Source organism: Corvus kubaryi, unplaced genomic scaffold (assembly GCF_017639235.1).
Source record: "Corvus kubaryi isolate FWS band 111438036 unplaced genomic scaffold, C.kubaryi_AGA036_p1.0 37126, whole genome shotgun sequence".
In the NCBI taxonomy this organism is placed as follows: Eukaryota; Metazoa; Chordata; class Aves; order Passeriformes; family Corvidae; genus Corvus; species Corvus kubaryi.
This window is the reverse complement of record NW_024581031.1, coordinates 884,133-902,556: the sequence shown is the minus strand read 5'-3', so window position 1 is coordinate 902,556 and position 18,424 is coordinate 884,133. Positions and strand designations below refer to the sequence as shown.

The 18,424-nt window shown below is 41.6% G+C and overlaps 1 protein-coding gene across 3 annotated transcripts in view; it reads right to left on the bottom strand.

Annotated features, from left to right (window-relative positions):
• Positions 1-3,901: 3,901 nt before the first annotated feature.
• The window catches only part of ZNF804A (zinc finger protein 804A), a 159,419-nt gene continuing 144,896 nt past the window's right edge, over positions 3,902-18,424 (bottom strand). For all 3 annotated transcript variants that reach the window (XM_042021166.1, XM_042021167.1, XM_042021164.1), the window contains 2 exons: positions 13,390-13,520; positions 3,902-11,044 (listed from right to left, as the gene is read on the bottom strand). In XM_042021166.1, the coding sequence (XP_041877100.1) occupies positions 7,756-11,044; positions 13,390-13,520 (3,420 nt within the window). In that variant the 3' untranslated portion in view covers positions 3,902-7,755. The remainder of the gene's footprint in view (positions 11,045-13,389; positions 13,521-18,424) is intronic.

Genomic DNA, 18,424 nt, shown 5'->3' with positions numbered 1-18,424 from the left:
TATAAAAGTGCTTCAGAACAAAATTCTCCAGCTGGCAATATCTGCTTAGCCCTGCACTGTTCCTCCCCATTGCAAGGTGAGGTTGTATACCAGCTGACAGCTCCTCAAACATCCATGCTCCCTGGAAAGGGGTCTCAGCACTGCTGCCATCAAAAGGCGTGTAGTTTTATTTAAAAACATCTTACAAAGAGGGATATTTTGGTAACTGCAGCATTTGAGGAAAATTGTGTCACATTTAGCTGCTCCTGCTGACGCATCTGCTCATGATGTGTCGAATCGCATCTCTCAGCCCCGCTAAGTCTCATAACCCTGCATGATAATGAAAAACGATGGGGAGAAGTGGCTTTGATACCTCATATCACACTGTGACACAGCAGCACACAGAGCCTGAAACACTTAAGCCTCAAGCAAAACCTCTCACACATGCAGCTGCTCTGGCCTCTATTCATGTTTCCCTGCAACTTTGCTCTCTGTAAAAAATACTCTTAATAGGTGTTTGCGCCTTCAACCTTTCCAGGTAATTAGTCCCTGAGCTACTGCAGGACTCGTACATCCCACGGCGCATACTAATGCTGCACAATGCTGCGTCAGGAAACCCCAGCACTTGCCGTCCTGGGGTTAAATGTAGAAGTACCCCCCCAAGGATAATTGAATAAAAGGAGGCGGGGGGTTCTAGAGATTAATTAGCACTACTTTCTCCAGGCTTGAGTAGAGTTTATGAAAACTGTCTTTAAAAACTCTTGCAGCAGTGCCTCCCCTGCCACCCTGCCTCATTTGTACCTCTTTGTGTCACCATCCAGCTCCATGAACATTGGCAGGTCCAATCCCCCTCACCCCTACCTTCCTTTTCCCTCCAAAAGTATCTGTATGCTTTCCCCTAAAACCACTTTCTATTGTCCTTCAAGACATTCTTCAGAGTAGCAATTCCTTCTCCCCTTGTGCATACTGTTCTACATTCCATACAACTCTGCTTCCCTCAACAACCTGCTGCCCAAAATTCAGCTCCCAGTACTTGACTGGTGACTCAAGACTGCTTTTTTTTGCACAGATGTTGCCTATGTAAGGTATTTTACATCATATGTAAAATATTATTACTACTGTTCTTTTTCTTAATTATCAATTTCTTACCTTTGACAATTCCCTCCTGAAACCTTTTGTGATCGACATTCGGTATTCTCACCCCAACACTTAGCTTCTATTTAATCTGCTTTTTACAACCTTAATAGCGTTCCGCCTTTTTTTATTAACCAATAACATATTCAATGGCCCACATCACTTTGTGGAAAATAAGCCACAAAATACCCCACATCCCAGACTGTGTTTCCTCTTATGGCTTCAAGAACAGAGGCCTGACTGACCTCTGTCATGGGCAGGCAACTGCACCAACATCCAACAGAGCTGAGGAAACCCAGTTGGAGACCTGAGTCTTCTTCAGCGGGTGGAAGTGGAAAAAAGCAGCTTCCTTCTAATTTCTTCTGCTCCTGGAGAATGACAAGTTAACAAAAGGTGAGCAAACATGCAGCTGTAGGCAGTGGCAGGGAGAGCAACGGGCTTATTTTGCACACTGAAGGTTCATTCTATGAATAATTTCTCCAGGGAGAAAAGGGACTGTATTAAGAGCAAATTGTATGCAGATTTTCTCCTGCAAACCTGACTTTTTTTCTTTGACACTGATGGATTGACAGACCAGCTGAGGCAAACAGAGCTGTTAATTTTGGTGGTAAAAAGATACAAAACAGAGCCACCAAATAAAAAGCAGGTAAAATAACTTCATGCAACTTCCCTCCACCCTTGAGAGGAAAAGATGGGCTCATTATATTACAACCACTTTTTCTCCTTATTATTCTGTGTCATTATTCCTCCTTTCAACAATTTCTTCCCTTCTGCTATGTACATTTCAAACAAGATATTCTTACCACTACTTAACTACACCTAGAAAAAAATAATCCTAAACCAGTAACCTGGTACATGTGTACACACACACATGCACAGCTGGAGATGTAGAAACAGTAAAATGCAAGTAAGCTCCCATTTCCACTTACAATTCCACAAGTAAAAAGCATGATTTAGGCACTGTCCAATTCAGTTTTCCTCCTTTCAGCATCTCCTACAGTGATGGCTTCAGCAGGCATTATTGACACAAGAGGAGAGATTGGATTTCACTGTCATTCTTGCCAGCACTCCAGTGACATAAAAGCCATTTATAGAAGAGTCTGTGACATGCAAGAAGGTTGAGGGTCAAATTACGTAGGCTGTTAAATCTGAGTCACATTGCAAGAAAAAATTTGGACCTGAGCTGGGCTTCACTTTCTTTGTATTCACAGTAGTCCAAATATATTCATTTAAATGAATCTCCTAATTCTTCCTGCAGGTTTCACTGGATTAAATCGAGATAAGAGTGCACTGGAAGTGTAAGATTTTTCCTTATGACATGTAGGATTTTGAATGTCCAATACTTGCTCCTTCTCACCCATGAGAAAGGTACACAGGTCCTACCCAGCTGATCTAAAACCAAGTATTTTCAAAAGTATTTTCCTGTTTGCTGGTTCTTTTGAAGAAAAAAAATTCCCTTTTAAAGTCTTATTCATAGCAAACAAACACCACTTCTGATTTAAGAGTAATCATCTTTAATTCTCATAAACAATACCGTATTCATCATGGGTTCACATTTGAAGCTTATTTATGTTTTTTTCTACATGGATTTGCACATTTTGATCTTATCTCAGCAAAAACAAAGACTCCTGATACATTATTTTACCTGCATATTGTATTAATGTAGTCCCACTTACTAAAATTTCTAAGTGAGCCTGAACAGATAGAAAATCCAATATTCCAATGAACAGTTTTTCTCTTTGGTATTAGTCTAGAAGGTGCATGTATGTGTTTCAAACCACTGATGATCCAGAACAGAAATTTTAAAGATTTAACTTTATGGTCATTAATTATATAAAAAACTTGACAACAAAGGAGGTAGAAGACTGATTAAAAATTGATTCATTGTCCTTTACTGGATTGTGCCCTTCATCATACCTTATGAAATTATTATTCAACTGAAAGCAGCAAGTATTAGGCAGTTTTAATAAATAAAGAGGCCTAATGCTACAGGTCAAAATAAATCCTCTGTAACACTAATGGCAAAGCTTCCTTAGAGTCCATTGGTTTCAGAAATTCACTAACAGGTCAGAATTTAGACTCAGGGTAGAAATTCTCCCAACCTTTTATAATACCCATAAAATAAAACAGAAGCTTGAAGCAAAAATAAGATGTCTTAGAATTCATAAAGTTGGTACACTAATTATTGCAGATGAAAGTAATAAAATAGCCTGGTTCATTTCATAAATAGGCAAATTCCAATAAACTCTGATAATCTTAGTCACAGAGAAAAAGAGAAAACTTTAGAATGTTCCTGAGGAGGAGAAGGGAGGACGTAATGTACAAAACCATGCCTGCTGCAAATACTAAATCAAAGTGATCTATGAAATAACATACACATTTAGATAGTCAGTCATGTTAATTTAAAAATATCTCATGATCTTTATACAGTAAAAATGTCTTTACTTTCAATAAAGAGAGTTAATATAGCACTGTAATATTTTACAACTGGTAGGCATATTGCATAAATGTGTGCACTGCTACACATACACAAGCCTTTCGGCAATGTACAGTAATTGGAGAGCAGAAAATGAATGTATGGAGTTCAGAACACGTAGACTCTGAGCACCGCAGCAAAATACCCATCAGATTAAAATTTACCACCTTACAAACAAGGAACTGTCTTCAAAATACATTCATGTGGTCATAACGTATTGCCTTAATCTGGGGGAGTTAACAAAACCCTTGGCATTGTGATTTTCGGTGGTTACAAGCCAAAGCCAGAAGCAGTACATTAATCTACACCAAGGAAGTATCTGAACAAATATATTTAAAGCTGTATTTTAACTGCAGCATATCAAGTTAATATTATCATAACAGAAAACATGTAATTTGAAGGAAAAGCAGAGTTACACAAAATAAACTTGTCAGAAAAATTATAGCCATTTGATCTGTTGTATTAGTAGCACATCATCATGTACAAGAATAAAGAGAAGTGGATGTTCCAATAGCCTTTTAAAGCTTCATTTCAATACCGTACCCAAAGGACTCTTTTACAAGTGCCAAAAGTTGACCAGCTAATGAAAAGTTAACATTGCAGGTAAAGAAGACATTGCTTCATAACCATTTCATTGTTGTTTGATTAAACTGAAAGGTAAAAACATTCTCATACAATAATCCTCCACACAAAGTGTTTCTTTTACCAATGTCTGTGACCGGCACTTTCTCCGTGAGCCACAACTCATTGCTTACTCCTGCAGAACCTGAAATCTGGTCATTTCTCCCCAGCAATAAACAGCTTGAGTAGCTTCTAGCTTGTGAACGAAACCGAATGAACAATCTGATTCTTTGCATGTATTGGTAGCATTTTAAAATTGCTGTGTACTTACAGACACAAGAGACACAAGACAAAAGCCCAGTTACTCCAAACTGTCCCTCACAACGTGAGACAGTTACGTTCCTCAATGCCCAAGAGCTCCTCTGGACCATTATTTTATAGCTCACGTTACCTGAGAAATGGAACATCCCCGAGAAGGCCAGTCTGGGCAGGCTGCAACTTCCTAAGGACCAAAATAAAGATATTCTTCTCATCTCAATGGAACAGCATAACTTTCCAGGTACTTCTCTGCAGAGCTGGTCTGGGAAATCACTTCACAAAATCTCTAACCTCACTTAGGGTTAGATCTGAAGGTCTAATTCTTGCCCTTTGGGAGCAACGCTTTTACTGCTTGCACTAGGAAGAAACCCCAATAAATTCTAAATTTGGCAAAGTGGCCAGGAGCATAGACACACTAGATTTGTGCAAATTTTTAAATTCAGAAGTAAATTACTTAGATTTAAGGAATTGGGTAGAATTTATTTAGAATTATAAAAATTCAATTATTTAGCACTTTCAATAGTTTTTGTTTATAAATTACACTACCAATTTATGGAATAAAAAATATACATTTAATCTAAAATACCAGATAAAACATACAAAAGCAGAACTACCCTTATATAACTTACTAGAAGTTATGTATTTAATAATAAAACAGAAACTCAAAAGAATATTTCAGTAGGTAATTTAATTTAGTGTGTTCAATTTGAAACTTAACTTGTGGTTTATTTTTATACTGCTTTTGCTTTTACATATGAAGTCACATATACAAACAGTTCTAGCATTAAAGGCAATACCATATTAGAAAATTATTACATTTTATGGTTATTAGTCTTTTATTTTAAATAGTTTATACACTATTGAACAGCAATTACAGTAGATAATAAAGAATTGTGCAATGTCTTAAAACTGTTTAACAACTTAATATAGAAAAAATAATTTAAATTGTAAGGAAAAAGTAGAATTCAAAGTTGCTGGAACATTTTGGTGAAAAAATGTGGACTTCCAAGTTCATAGACGGGAGTTTCCAATGAACATTGCAACTGAAAATTTTAAATTGGGGATTTTTAATCTCCTGCCAGAACGTGCAACCATATTTGTCCTATGTGGATTCTTTTTCTTTTTTTCTTAATGTACTTCTCTATGATGAGATGGATTTTGTCTTTGATGGGACAGTGCAACCCAGGGCACTGTCTGTGCTGCCTCCCACTGAGGACAGCAGAAGTGCAGAAGCCAGTACATGTCACCCAAGGGACCCAAGTCACCCAGGACAACTCTCCCGCTTCCAACAGAGATTCCTGTGCTCAGCGACAGGATGTAGTAGAGACAAACACCTTACACAGGCATACTCTTGAAACAAAGGAGTATGAAGTCACTTATTCCTGTATTTTTTAGGTACCACATAAATAGAAGTGGGCATCCACCTGAAGTTAGAACTAGAGAAAATATACCTTCCTTCTGGCATTACAGGGGTGGGTGCTCAGCAACATCCCACGCCCTGCTGCAGCCTCAGGCGGGGGATCCGGGCACTCTCCAGAACCTGGCTGCTCACCTGCTCTTTCTCATCAGCTTTTTGCTTATTAACATAGTTTAGCCCTTTGCAACTGCACAACATGGAAAGCTCACATCCCTTGAGCAGGTGACTCTATAATCAGAGTGGCAAGATGTTGTTTGCCATAGTTTTAATGTAATATTATACTAAAACTTGCAATATTGATACAGGTAAGTTCTAATGCTATCAATGCAGAAAATAAGATCCAGATATATTTGTTGTAGGATATAGCATTACTTTGCAAATGGTTAACGCATGTAGCTATTAATATGCAATGTATATTAATAATACTTAAAATTCACTATTCTTTCAGTTCAACTTCATATGATTTTATTATAGTATATAAAAAGGTGAAAAGAAGTAATTAATTGAGAGAGCTATCACCTACCTTTTATTATGGAGGGCCTACTTATAGCACTAACCTTCATGCTGCAAATCTGTGGCTTCACTCACATAACACTTCATTTTAACCCAAAGGGATGGTTCTATCTCAGAATGACTTCTGCTTTATTCTGGACTATCGCAGGCATGGGTCTGATACACCTTATACTAAAGCAAACGAGATTTCACCTCACTAAAGCTTGAAAAAGAACTTTGACAGCAATAAAAAGGCTGCAGAGGTAGGGAGAAGTCTCTGAAATACAGTTAGAAACAATGGCAGTATATTATTAATTCATCTCTATTCTGTTGTTATTCTACTTCTTTAGCGAAATGCTGGAGGAAGTAGTGCGGTGAAGAGGTAAGAATTCGTATCAAACTCTGGTGGATTTCCTGACCTCCCCCTCATCCTCCTGTGTTCTTGCTGCCTTCACACGCTGCCCAGCAGCAAGGAGCTCCCTCCAACAGATTTGTGGACCATCAGAGAAACTGCTCAGGGGAACCAAGGCTCTACCCTTCTGCTACAAGCAATATTCCCTCGAAGCCAAACTGCTGTCAATATTATCCTTTCTTCCCCTTCCATCACCAGCATTATATTTGTTACATTGTCTTTCTGTGGTTTAGTATAAAAGGGATCAGCTCCACCAGTCAGCAGTTTGTGCACATAGTACAAGTAGGCAAAATTTGTCACGGTGACATCAAGCCGCTAACACAAACACATCTATTACCCTTTCTCTCTGGCTTGGTGAGACAGCTGCACTCAAGGTATTGGCCTCTGAGCCTCCCTAATAAATCACTGACATGTAGGAAACCTGGTTATCCTAACATAGCAGGGGCAGAGGATGCTATTCAGCTGCAGAACAACATGGAAGAACAACATCCATGAGGCTTATAATGAAAGATTTTTGATATACTTAAGTAGTTAACAAAAATTTATTGCAAGAGATATTTGTCACTAGATTTACAGTTTCAGAGAACATAGTACAAAACATAGTGCATCAGCTTTGTCTAAACATTAAATAGGTGCAAATACACAAAGATAAAAAACCAAAAAGTGAATACTTTACAACATAAGTTATAGAACTATAAATATATTTTATATACATTATACATATTCTAAGACATGATTTTCACATATATATAGTTCGTAATTAGTATCAGACTATTCAGTGCTTTAGTAATAGTATAGGTCTGAACTTGCCATGAATGTTTGTTGCATCATTATACGTACAGTAAATGCTTCCCACGGAATGAGAAATTTTAACCAGTTTAGTTCACAGAACCACTTTGCAAAGCTTGAGGGAACTGTAGAAACAGCAGGACGGTTTAGCTGAACGCTCCTTCCTCCACTCCTGTCCTAAAAGAGCGGCTGCAGGGGGATGACAGCCGGGTGCGGGGCCAGCAGGGACGGGAAGACGGTGTGCGGCAGCGGGGGAAAGGCCAGCGGGACGGGGTGCAGGACCGAGGGCGGCAGCAGCGGCAGGTGCGGCGGGGCGACAAAGGCTGCGTGGCCGCCCGGGCAGAGCCGCGGTCCTACCGGCAGATGAGGTAAAGGCGCTCTGGAAAGAGCCGGGACCTGCGAGAGGAACTGCTGGTGGGGCTGGAGAACCTTGAGCGCGCCGGCGGCAGCGTGCTGCTGCAGGATGGTGTGGTGGATGGTGGTCACCGAGGTAGAGCACAGCGGCGGCTGCAGCGGCAAGGGCGGCAGCGGCGAGCCCGGGGGCTGCATCGCCGGCGGGGCGAACGCGAACTTCACTTTGCTGGACAGCACGTTCTGCGGCACGATCTGCTGATACGCCTCCGATGGGAGCTCTTTGAACTTCTCGTGGTTATCAGGAGGGAATATCAGCGTCTGATCGGGCAGGGGGAAGGGGGCTATTAACTGCTCGGTAGTTAGAAAGGTGTGACTGTTTACTTGTGCTTCTTTGAATGGCAAGGGCGGGGGGCTGCTAAATATGCCAGGATTACACTGCACCCATTCACCGGCTACCTCACCCATTTTCTCATGCGGTAGAGACTCGGCCAATTCATAATGGCAAAGATAGGATTTAGGAGGAGCATGTTCCAAGTGTCTGTTGGGGACGGGAATTTTGTAACGAGCTTGATTTTCACGACTGTTGACATTTTCTTTTTTCTTTGCCTCTTGGGGAAGGTCCTGCTTGGCAGCAGCTGCTGGAGCACTGTGGTCAGGAGCAGAAGCAGCAGAACTTGTGATGACATCAGGAAGCATGGCCGGTGCGCTCTCCATCACTGCACACGCCATCAGTTTATCATCTTCCAGCACCTGTGGGCCAGCAGTTTCTAGAGGCACCTTGCTTTCCTCCAGCTCCATTGTTTCATCCCTATCTTTTGCATCATCATCTTTGGGATCTGCATTAGTTTCCTCTAGATAGTCTTGAGTCAATAGGTCCCCCAAAATATTTAATGTAGAATTTGCAGAATTTTCTTCGGAAGGTTCAGAGGTCTCACTTTTTGCATTCCTGTCAAGGAAAACATGATGGATTCTAGTTTTCCTTCTCCTGTGTTTCCCTTTTGCCTTGTGATATGTACCTAAAGCATGTACTTGCCTTAGACATTCCTCTGCTGATAATGTCTGTCCACATGAACTTTCATCCGAGGAAGAAGAGTAGGTGTGCTGCCTCCGCTTGCGGTGGGGTTTCTCAGGCTCTTCTGTCAGAACACTGTAACCTCTCTTTATGGGCTGGTTTTGGCTCAGCCCCTTCTCCTCACTGCATTGTCCTAAACATTTATGCTCTGGGTTATAGCTTGACCTCCTGCCTTTCCAGCTACAGCACGTTTTAGAGTGCCTTAGGCTGTGCCTCCTGGAACTCGTAGTCAGCTGCTTTGCCTGCCTTCGGGAGCTTGCTTTGCTCTTTCTGTGTGGTCCTTTACAACCATGGTGTTGGCCACTATTTTTTGCACTCCAAAAGTCACACCAGCCTCTGTCCCAGTGTATGTGATCTGATGCAGACATGACTCTCTTAGGACCATTTTCAATGCCAAATTTTCGATGTGACTGCAGTACCTCACTCGCAGTTAACCAGATATTCCCTGCATCATGTCTGCACTTCTCTGAATTACTTTGGAGGTGCTGATATTTATTTTCATCTCTGTAAGTAACTTCTTTTTCGGTTACTGGAGACATCTCCATTTCCGGTACTGTTGTGTCCCCACAGTGATGATAATGACAATGACATAATTTTCTTCTCCTTTTACTTTTTCTGCCTCTGTGAAGCCATTTTTCATGGCCTTCTTTGATCCAGACTTTGTTGTATTTCTCATCTATCACAGTGTTTTGTTGTAAGGGGTTTTGAGATATGTGATACTTTTCTATTTTTCTAATCGTGAACGACTCATCCAAGGACACTTTGTTTTGATTTTTTGCAAGGTCACAATTTCTGAAGAGGGAAACATCACTTAATAGGGGTATTGTATAGTTGCACACATTTTTCTTCACTTCTACTTCATAACCACCACACTCTGAAGTAGGTTTATTTGTAAAATCCGAGACCAAGACATGGTGAGATTCAGTTTTATGGTGCAAATGAGGTATGTTTGGTTGATGCTTGGGCTTTTCTTGGCTGTCACTTGCTCTTGATGACTTAAAATCAAAATATAAAGGATTACAGCTATACGAAATTGATGGGTCTGTACTTGTGTAAATTAACATTTCTGATGGCCACTGAAGAATATTTGATCCGTATTTGCTAAGAACAGGAACGAAGGGTTGACAGGGTCTCTTGTACATGTCCGGTTTGCTTTTTGGGGCTCCACTACCTTCTTCAGATGGTGCTGGAACTACTGCATCTGCCCCCAGGTTTTTTATTTCAGTTTCATTTGCAGATGGATCACTGTTCCCGTCATTATAGTTCTCCTCCGCAACATCCTGCAGAGAAGAACAATCCTCCACAAGTTCCTGCACAGGAGCTCTGCTAGCCTGCAGCTCATGCCCACTGCCATCCAGGGGCAGGACCTGAGCACTGTCTGCAGCCAGGGGCAGTGTTTGGTGCCCCAAGTCAGCTGCACTTACATCCACACTGTGGCTATCCGTGTCCAAGGACACCGGATGCTTTGAGTGGGACATGGCAGGAGTTACAGCGGGACTCTCCAGCACCCCGCTTTCCTCACTAGATGGCTCTTTTGACTCCTGAGATTCAGGAGCTTCTGCTGTGTCTGTGCATTTTTCTACCAGTGGGTGAAAACAGTTGTGTTTCTCCTCAGGGCATACAACTATTTCGGCTGCTGAAGGAGACTGAAGGTTACATGTTTCTGGAACAAACCTACTCCTTCTGCTAAATCCATGCTCCATGGAGGTTTCGTCATTAAACTCATAGAAAACGGCAGCTGAAGACTCCAGTTTGACTGCTGCTTTCTTAGGAAAAGCAAAGGAGAACCCAACTCTGTGTCCTTGAGCTCCTTGAACCTGATCTCCACATTTATTAGTGTCGGATTGAGGACTACCTGCATCTCCAGGAGAGGAAGAAACAACAGAAGCAACGTCTTTGCAATTCTGGGCATCGTGCATTAATGTACAGCTGAAATTCTGGCTTTTGGTAGAATCTATGGCGGCACTTTTGGGGGTATCATTGCAATCATCTTGCACAGTCACTGTAGTGGATTTGAACATAGGGCCACTTCCAGGAGCACTAGGAAGGAAAATAAAACTTTGAGTCAATACCTTTCAGAGGATTGCTGACAGAAATTGGTACATGGGTAATTAGAATTGGTAATTACATTGGTACTTAAGGGAGTTTTTTAAGGAAAGAGGAAGACTCTGTGGATATGTGCATTTAGACTATGAAAAAATGCCATCTTTTATGATAAAGATCAGTTATCCAGTACTAAAAAAAAAAGAATAAATATTATGCCCCTGGCTCGTTCATGTGAAGTCATCAGCTGAAGGACTAACATTCCTACAAAGTAGTTAAGTTTCTGTAGACAGGCTGGCTGGCCAAAGAGACTGTCTCCACAGAAATCTTGCTTCTCCGCCCAGCAGACCACCACGGTTACAACACTATTACTACAGATAGCAGTTTTACATTCCTTCATGTTACAAAATATATTAAAACAGAGTGCTTCATAGAGCACTTCCCCCTTAGTCATCATTCCAGTGACTGCTGCTCTGCCCACAGGCAATTGCCCAGCAGCCCCCATCCTATTTGTGTGCACAAACCAAACCATCGCCATCTCAGCAATTTCTTTCATGGAAAAATAAAACTGGGGAGAGCATTTCAGCTGACAGAAGTAAAGTAAGTGATTCATCCCTCTTGAGAAAAAATTTATCACTGTCTACTTCTGTTCTTCGTTTCATGTCCTCTTCCCATCTGTTCTATTTGACTTAGTAGGAAGCAAGGAGAAGAGCAAAAAGTGTTTAAGCTGCCAATTTTCCAGGAGCCACAGAAACTGCTCAGCACTAGGAGTAATGGGCCTATGTTAAAACCATTTGTTTGCTTGTTTTAGCCAAATCACTCTCTGCTACAGTGCAGAGCAATACTCGCTGATGAGCCATTGGTAGAACTTGCAAGGGTCATTTAGGAACCCAAGAAGCGCCAAAAATAATGACTTTACCCTATCAGATCTAGAAATTAAGGTAGAGGTTTTATGAGAAAGGAATTCCTCATGAGAATTCCTGCTTTGCCCAGTTTTTTACAATTTTGAAATACATATTAAACCCCCACACAAATCCTTTCTTCCACAGAATAAAATGGTGACTTCAACAAAACAAGCCTACAAAGTGCCAGTTTAAAAAAATCCTGTGTCTGTCTATATCACACCTCTAAGGATGCAAAGTGGTAGTAAATGACAATTATGAAACAGATAAATTAAGCTCAGATAGAAATTTTCCTTCACGAACTAGCAGAAGGATATTTTAAAAAACCCCAAACAATCCAGAAACAACAAAAGCTTGCAAAATCTGTGCTTCACTAGCATGGAAAAAAGGGAAACAGTAAGTTCCTCTTTCCTCTTTCTCAGGAAATATGCAAAATTCAGATTTTGGAGCATGTTTAGGGGGAATGATATCTAATATACTCAAGTGTAAAATATGGACAGTTAAAACACTCATGGAGGAGAGAGTCTCCACATGAGTTATAAAAAATTAGGTGTCGTGTTGCTCCCATCAAACAGACCCTGCAACATTCATGTCCCATGCACCTGATCATTCAGACTTTGCTTCAGCATGCTGCCCACCACCCAAACTAGGGACAAAGAGACTATTTCTGAACAAGAGCTGCAGCTTGGTTGGACTTCTCTGTTAGTTCATCTGGGGAGGCGAAGGCTGAAAAAAGAGAAAACATTTGCACTTGAGCATCTACATTTTTTCTCTCTTTTTTTTCTTCAGAGATTACACTGTGACAAGTACATATATTTTCAGTGGCTTATCAGTGTCAGAACTGTGTCATATTTTGATAATTCAGTCACAACTAGCAAGCTCAATATTAATTTCAACAGCTTGCCTAGACACAATACTAAAATGTATGAGTTGCAAGGAGTCACTTTTGCAGAGGGAGGTAAACACTCTGCTGAGCAGGGGAAAATGAGCACTTACCTTTTAATAAAAAAAAATCCAGCTATTGAGATTTAAAGCTAGGTTTCTGGATGTTTTCCCAGGCGAGCATTTTGAAAACTAAATCGCAGAGATCTGTTACATCCTAGAGAGACAGACTGTGTTCCTCACCTCATCAATGAAGTAGTGTCAGCCTGCAAATGCATGACCTAGTTCACTCAGCTTTCAACCAAAGTGCCTGGTTTTATGAAATATATATGAAACATATCTTTTTTTAAACTAAAAAAATGTGTCATTTTAGCTCAGCTGAAAAAGCAATGCTTAACATTCATTCCTGCACACAGTGTGAATCAAATACTGTGCACAGAATGCTTCCAAAATGCCCTAGAAATGTGTGTGTGGCTACAGCCAAGGGTCTTCTGCGTCCCACAGCACCAGCTAACAGCGGAGGGCTTATTTTTTCTGTTTGAGCAGCTATGGACTTACCACGTTCTCTCTTTCCTTAGCTCAGCTAGCTTGTGTAAACGTTGAAGGGCTTTCTCCTGTTTTCTTTCATCTTTCCGTGACTTAGATGCTACATTTCGAGCAAACTCCCTCTGTTTCAGTTCCTTCAGTCTCTGCAAGAAACAGCGACATAATGCACATAAAAACCCCTGGGATGAGAGACATTTATAATGACAGTTGCTTTCTGCTAAGTGCTCACAGCACAAACTATTCTGAACCTAACCATTCAACAAATTTAAGGATTTCAAGGGAATAACCAAAATACCTAGTGGTGCTAGAGATAGGTTAGCCAGGCTATAGACAACCTAGCAAATTTTACTGTAGCTTTTGTGATGATGTAGACTAGCCTCAGTAGGATGACGCAAAGTTCACCCAGAATTTTGGTCATGACTCCTCCCCAAAACATTCCCCACAGCATAAATGCTTTTTGAGATATCAATAAAAAATGAGACCACTCCAGGTATTTTTCTGCAAAGCCTCTCAAAAGCCTTCTGACCACCCCTATTATATTAAATCTGGAATTTTTCTGCCCGAGATGCTGGGCATGGCATTTGTCACTGCTGCTCTGCGGAAGGTCCCTGTCAGTTCTCCTCTCCAGCTTACCAAGGTCCCTCTGGACCTGCCCTGCCATGTTATCAGCATGCCAACACCTGCAAAGCTCCTGAGAGCTCCTGTCCTGCCACCCCAGTCATTATTAGAGAAGTTAAAAGGGCCTGACCCAGCAGGGATCTCCAGGGGATGTAACAGACAGAGAAATCCTGTCTTTTGAAATGGGGAGATTGTCCCTTTGAAGGAGCCTGTGTTTTCTGCTCTCACCGGTGTCTGACACAGCAGTCAAGCAGACACTGAGGTGCAATCCAAGATCGCATTTGATTTTATCCCCAGACTACTTCTTTGGAGGGAAATGAAAGTGCTCAGCTCTGAGTCTCCAAATAAAAAGGGAATATTTTCTGTATATCACAGAGGGACAATATGCAGGGACCTCACTAGTTCTTCATGTCAGCAAAATGTATTCCAGTCCCAAACCCCCATGGTCCTCAGTGTGTCCCTGATTATGGCTCACAGTCTGATGACATCATCTTACAAAACCATAATCTCACAATTCTGGGAAGAACCCAGTAATTTGCCACCCCCTTTTAGTGTCCACAGCTAATGACTGGCCATGAACAGGGGCCACAGTGATTTGTAAAAGCAAAAACTCTAACTTCAAATTGTTTGAGGGGTATTCAGATCTTTTGTTACCACTGGAGGCACACATAATAGATACACAGAACGGAGTTTGCAAAACATTGTCAGCAGAGTCCTCCTGCTCCTTCTCAATTCTTTTATTTCACGTCTTTTGTGAATTTTCCTTTCCCCTATTCACAGAAAAATACCTCACACATATTGTCACCCCCTTCTTCCCTGAGAGGGTGGTCAGTCACTCAGGCTCCACAGGGAAGTGGCCACAGCACCAAACCTGCCAACAGCTGAGGGACCATCTGGCTCTTGGTGACACATGGCTTAGTTTTAGGTGGTTCTGCAAGGGGCAGGCACTTGGACTCCATGATCCTTATGAGTCCAACCCAGCTTGAGATATTCTAAAATTCAGTCACACACTGAATTAGTCTTTGCCATTTTGGGTGATGGTAACACTACTTGGGCAGTCCATTCAATGCCAAGAAATAAATACAGAGAAACATGCAGAGAAAAACTTGCAGAAAAATGAGTGAGTACCATGCTCTATTTTCAAGTTTTGCATTCTTTTTCAAATGCCTGGATATCCTTGATAGATAGAGAAAAATAATCTGAAATGTAATCACTTCTTCCACCATTTATATTTTCTAAATATCAACATTTTCTACTTATAAAAATTTGCTTTATTGTGCTAATACAGTATAAGGCTATAAGCACACTCAGAACTAGAGGTATGATATCTTTTTTCCCAGAAAAGAATGCTTGAAATGTGAAGCATCTTTGTTGAACATATCTTACCCCTGTGCACTCCTGTTTTCCTAAAGATAGCATGATACTGACCCTGCTTCCTACCAGCCACTCATGAACCCTGAAGTATTTAGTTTCATAGGCAACTTCTGAGTGCTCAAAACACAAGAGAAGGGATGAAGTTTGCTCCTTCCCCTCCCCACCTCCAGCCCTTGGCCCTTAAAGAAAGGATTTCATTGCATTTTGCAGAGCTAATATTTTTTCAGGATTTTTTTCCCCTCCAGTGCTAAGGAAAGAGGTAAGTGATAAGTAAGGGAACAAAAGGAAGATAATAGGGTGCTGTCTCACATGGTTAAAAAGGAGCAGCTGAGGTGTATACAAAACCATAATCACCTCCCAGCTGCAGTACTTTATTGCAATTACCGGGATGATTATAATTAGTGCTTTGAGTCTGACCAGAATTTGAACCCTTTAGTCTTACTGCTGCAAGTTAAAAGAACTCCACACTTGTTCTCAATTTTTAAGTAATTAAATTGTTCTCCTTGGATAGCCATACAAGTAGGTGTGGCACAAGTTTTTTGCACACAGCCATTGCCTGCTCTTCTCTATGGGAGAGCTCCTGGTCGCAGAGCTCCCCTTCTGTCAGACCTCCTGGTAGACACACCCTCTCTTTCCTGTACAGAAAACTGGTCATAGCAGAAAATAAATAACTTACACAATGGGTTTTTTCTTCTCACAATTGGTATCTCAGTCTTTTTCATGGAGTGCTTAACAATCTGCAAAGATTATACCTTGGCAACTCCTGAGGTCTTTATTGTGCAAATGCATGTCTAAGTGGAATTCCTCCTAGTTCTAAACAAGATATGCACCTGCTGTTTCAAACAAATGCTATTTCCTTTAAATCAAAGATCACCTAAATGAGTGACTGTCCCCTCCAGTTTTTATTTTTCTGATACTGTAGTTATTTTCTACTTTGTTTTTTTTGCCATGTGATGAAATATCATCACCGGCATTCCCTTACTGCACTTAGTCACGCTTGGGATTGCTGGCACTACATTTATGCTGCCCTTAGTTGCAAATTGTTGGTTTCACTTGAGTTATGCAAATGAAAATGAGATATTACCCAATCATACCATTAGTCCATGCATTCTTAGCATCAGAAGGACCCCCCTAAAGTTGTTCAAAGTAAATAGCAGCAATAGAAAAGTGTGACTTGTTCCTAAAAAACATCTTCTTCTTATCATCTTTCTGCCTTTTCATGTGGCAGAGCTGTTCGCTAATGCTAACTTCAGTAGCTGGTTTAATGCCTGTTATGTTTGTTTTTGTCCATGGATCGGTAAGCAAATAATTAGCAGGCAGGGATACTGTATTGGATTCCCTCCTGTATTTTCCTCTGCTTACAAAGAAGCTCAAAACGTGTGTGACCCAGCCATCAGAGTTCAACCAACAGTTCACAATGAATAATTAAATGACATTTCTCCAAGAGATCTAAATGCCTTCATCATTATCCTGATACACTGTATTGCCACGTTGGAGGTGCAGAGTATGGGCACCATCGGTTTGCAAATGACTGTGCCCAGCCTGAAGGGATGAGAAGCCTGACCCTGATTCTCCAGCCTTGTAATGGGATCCTGCAACTGGGCTGCTTTCCCTGGGGCAGAAGCAGGATTATTTTAATAAATCTAACTGTGACACGGGGCCTGAAGCAGAAATATTCCACCTATTTCTAAAAAATTCAGCCAGGAGTCTTAGTGCACACCCGGTACATCCTAAGCGGATTTCCAAAAGGACCCAATTTCTGGCCTCTTCACTTCACCCTTGTCTTCCTCATTTACCAGACTAGACAGTTCAGTTCAGTTCAGCATGCTGCTTTTCAAAAGGTTTTCTAAATCTGAGTTTCCTAAATCTGAGTTTCCCAATTCTCCCCTGCATTTTATAATAGAGAAACCACAAGCCCACAAGATTCTGCTGCCAGAGGCAGATGCCTGAAGTCCCCCTCTGGATCAAATCCTCTCAAAACTAAAGACACATTAGGACATTACATGTACTTCTTACACCATTATTGCAAGCCCTTTGCCACCCTGAAAAGTGGGTGTTGGCTTTTTTTTTTTTAACCTCAAGAGTTAAACACTTGTTGCAATACACAGAAGAAGGCCTTATTTAATAAACATACCCAGGACAGCAAAAGCACGTAAAGGCTGAATGGTGAAACACAATGTACGTGAATACTATGACACTAAGGTGATAAAATGAGAGGTGGAAAAACCCAGCCTGAAATAATTTTATACCTTTGAACGTATAACTTAACATTGTCAGAACTGACTCTGAAAAGCAGTGAGACTTTAACAAAGTTTATGAAACCAAAGGGGAAATCATAACAAGCATCAGGATTGATACAGGCTCTCTCTGTGGTGTAAATATCTCACAGGAAAAACAGTCATCCCACCAGCACAAAGGCATCATCTAAGGACTACTTATTCAAGCAGGCTCTCATAAACTAGCCTTGCAGAGCTGTTGGGGTTTTAGGAGTTCTCCTAGTTTTTTTCTGTTAAAGGAATTTTCCCCCATACTGTTGCTAGGAGGACAAATTGCTGGGTATTTAAGGAAAACAAAGAGCTACCCACTGGGGGTGGGGTGCACCTGGATACTCTTTTGTTTCACCTGGGTGTGTGGGCAGTTTGGTCCCCTAACGCCAGAGAGGGAAGCTGTTTTTTCCTCGGCTGTTTTTTTTCCTTCTGCGGAGAAAGACCCCAGGATCCCCAGCCCACCTTTCCTGCCCCGCTGGAGGCCGGGCTGTGGCCGACCTGCCCTGCTGTTGCTTCGAGCCTTCGCTACGTTGTAGCCCTGCTCAGCCTGCCTGCCCAGACCGCCGGGGGTTCTCCGTTTGGATACATCTCGTCTGCCATCCGGGATTTGTGATCGTCCCTGCCGCTCCAGCCCGCCGTTCCAGCCTGCTGTTCCCGAGGGTCCGGCCGGACACCAGGATCGGCTCCCCAGGGGCTTGTGAAGCTCCTTTGTTCCATCCCTCCCAGGATCCCAGACCAGCAGTGCCGCGTGCTCCCTGAGCTCGCTCCGGAGCGCCCCCTGCAGCCGC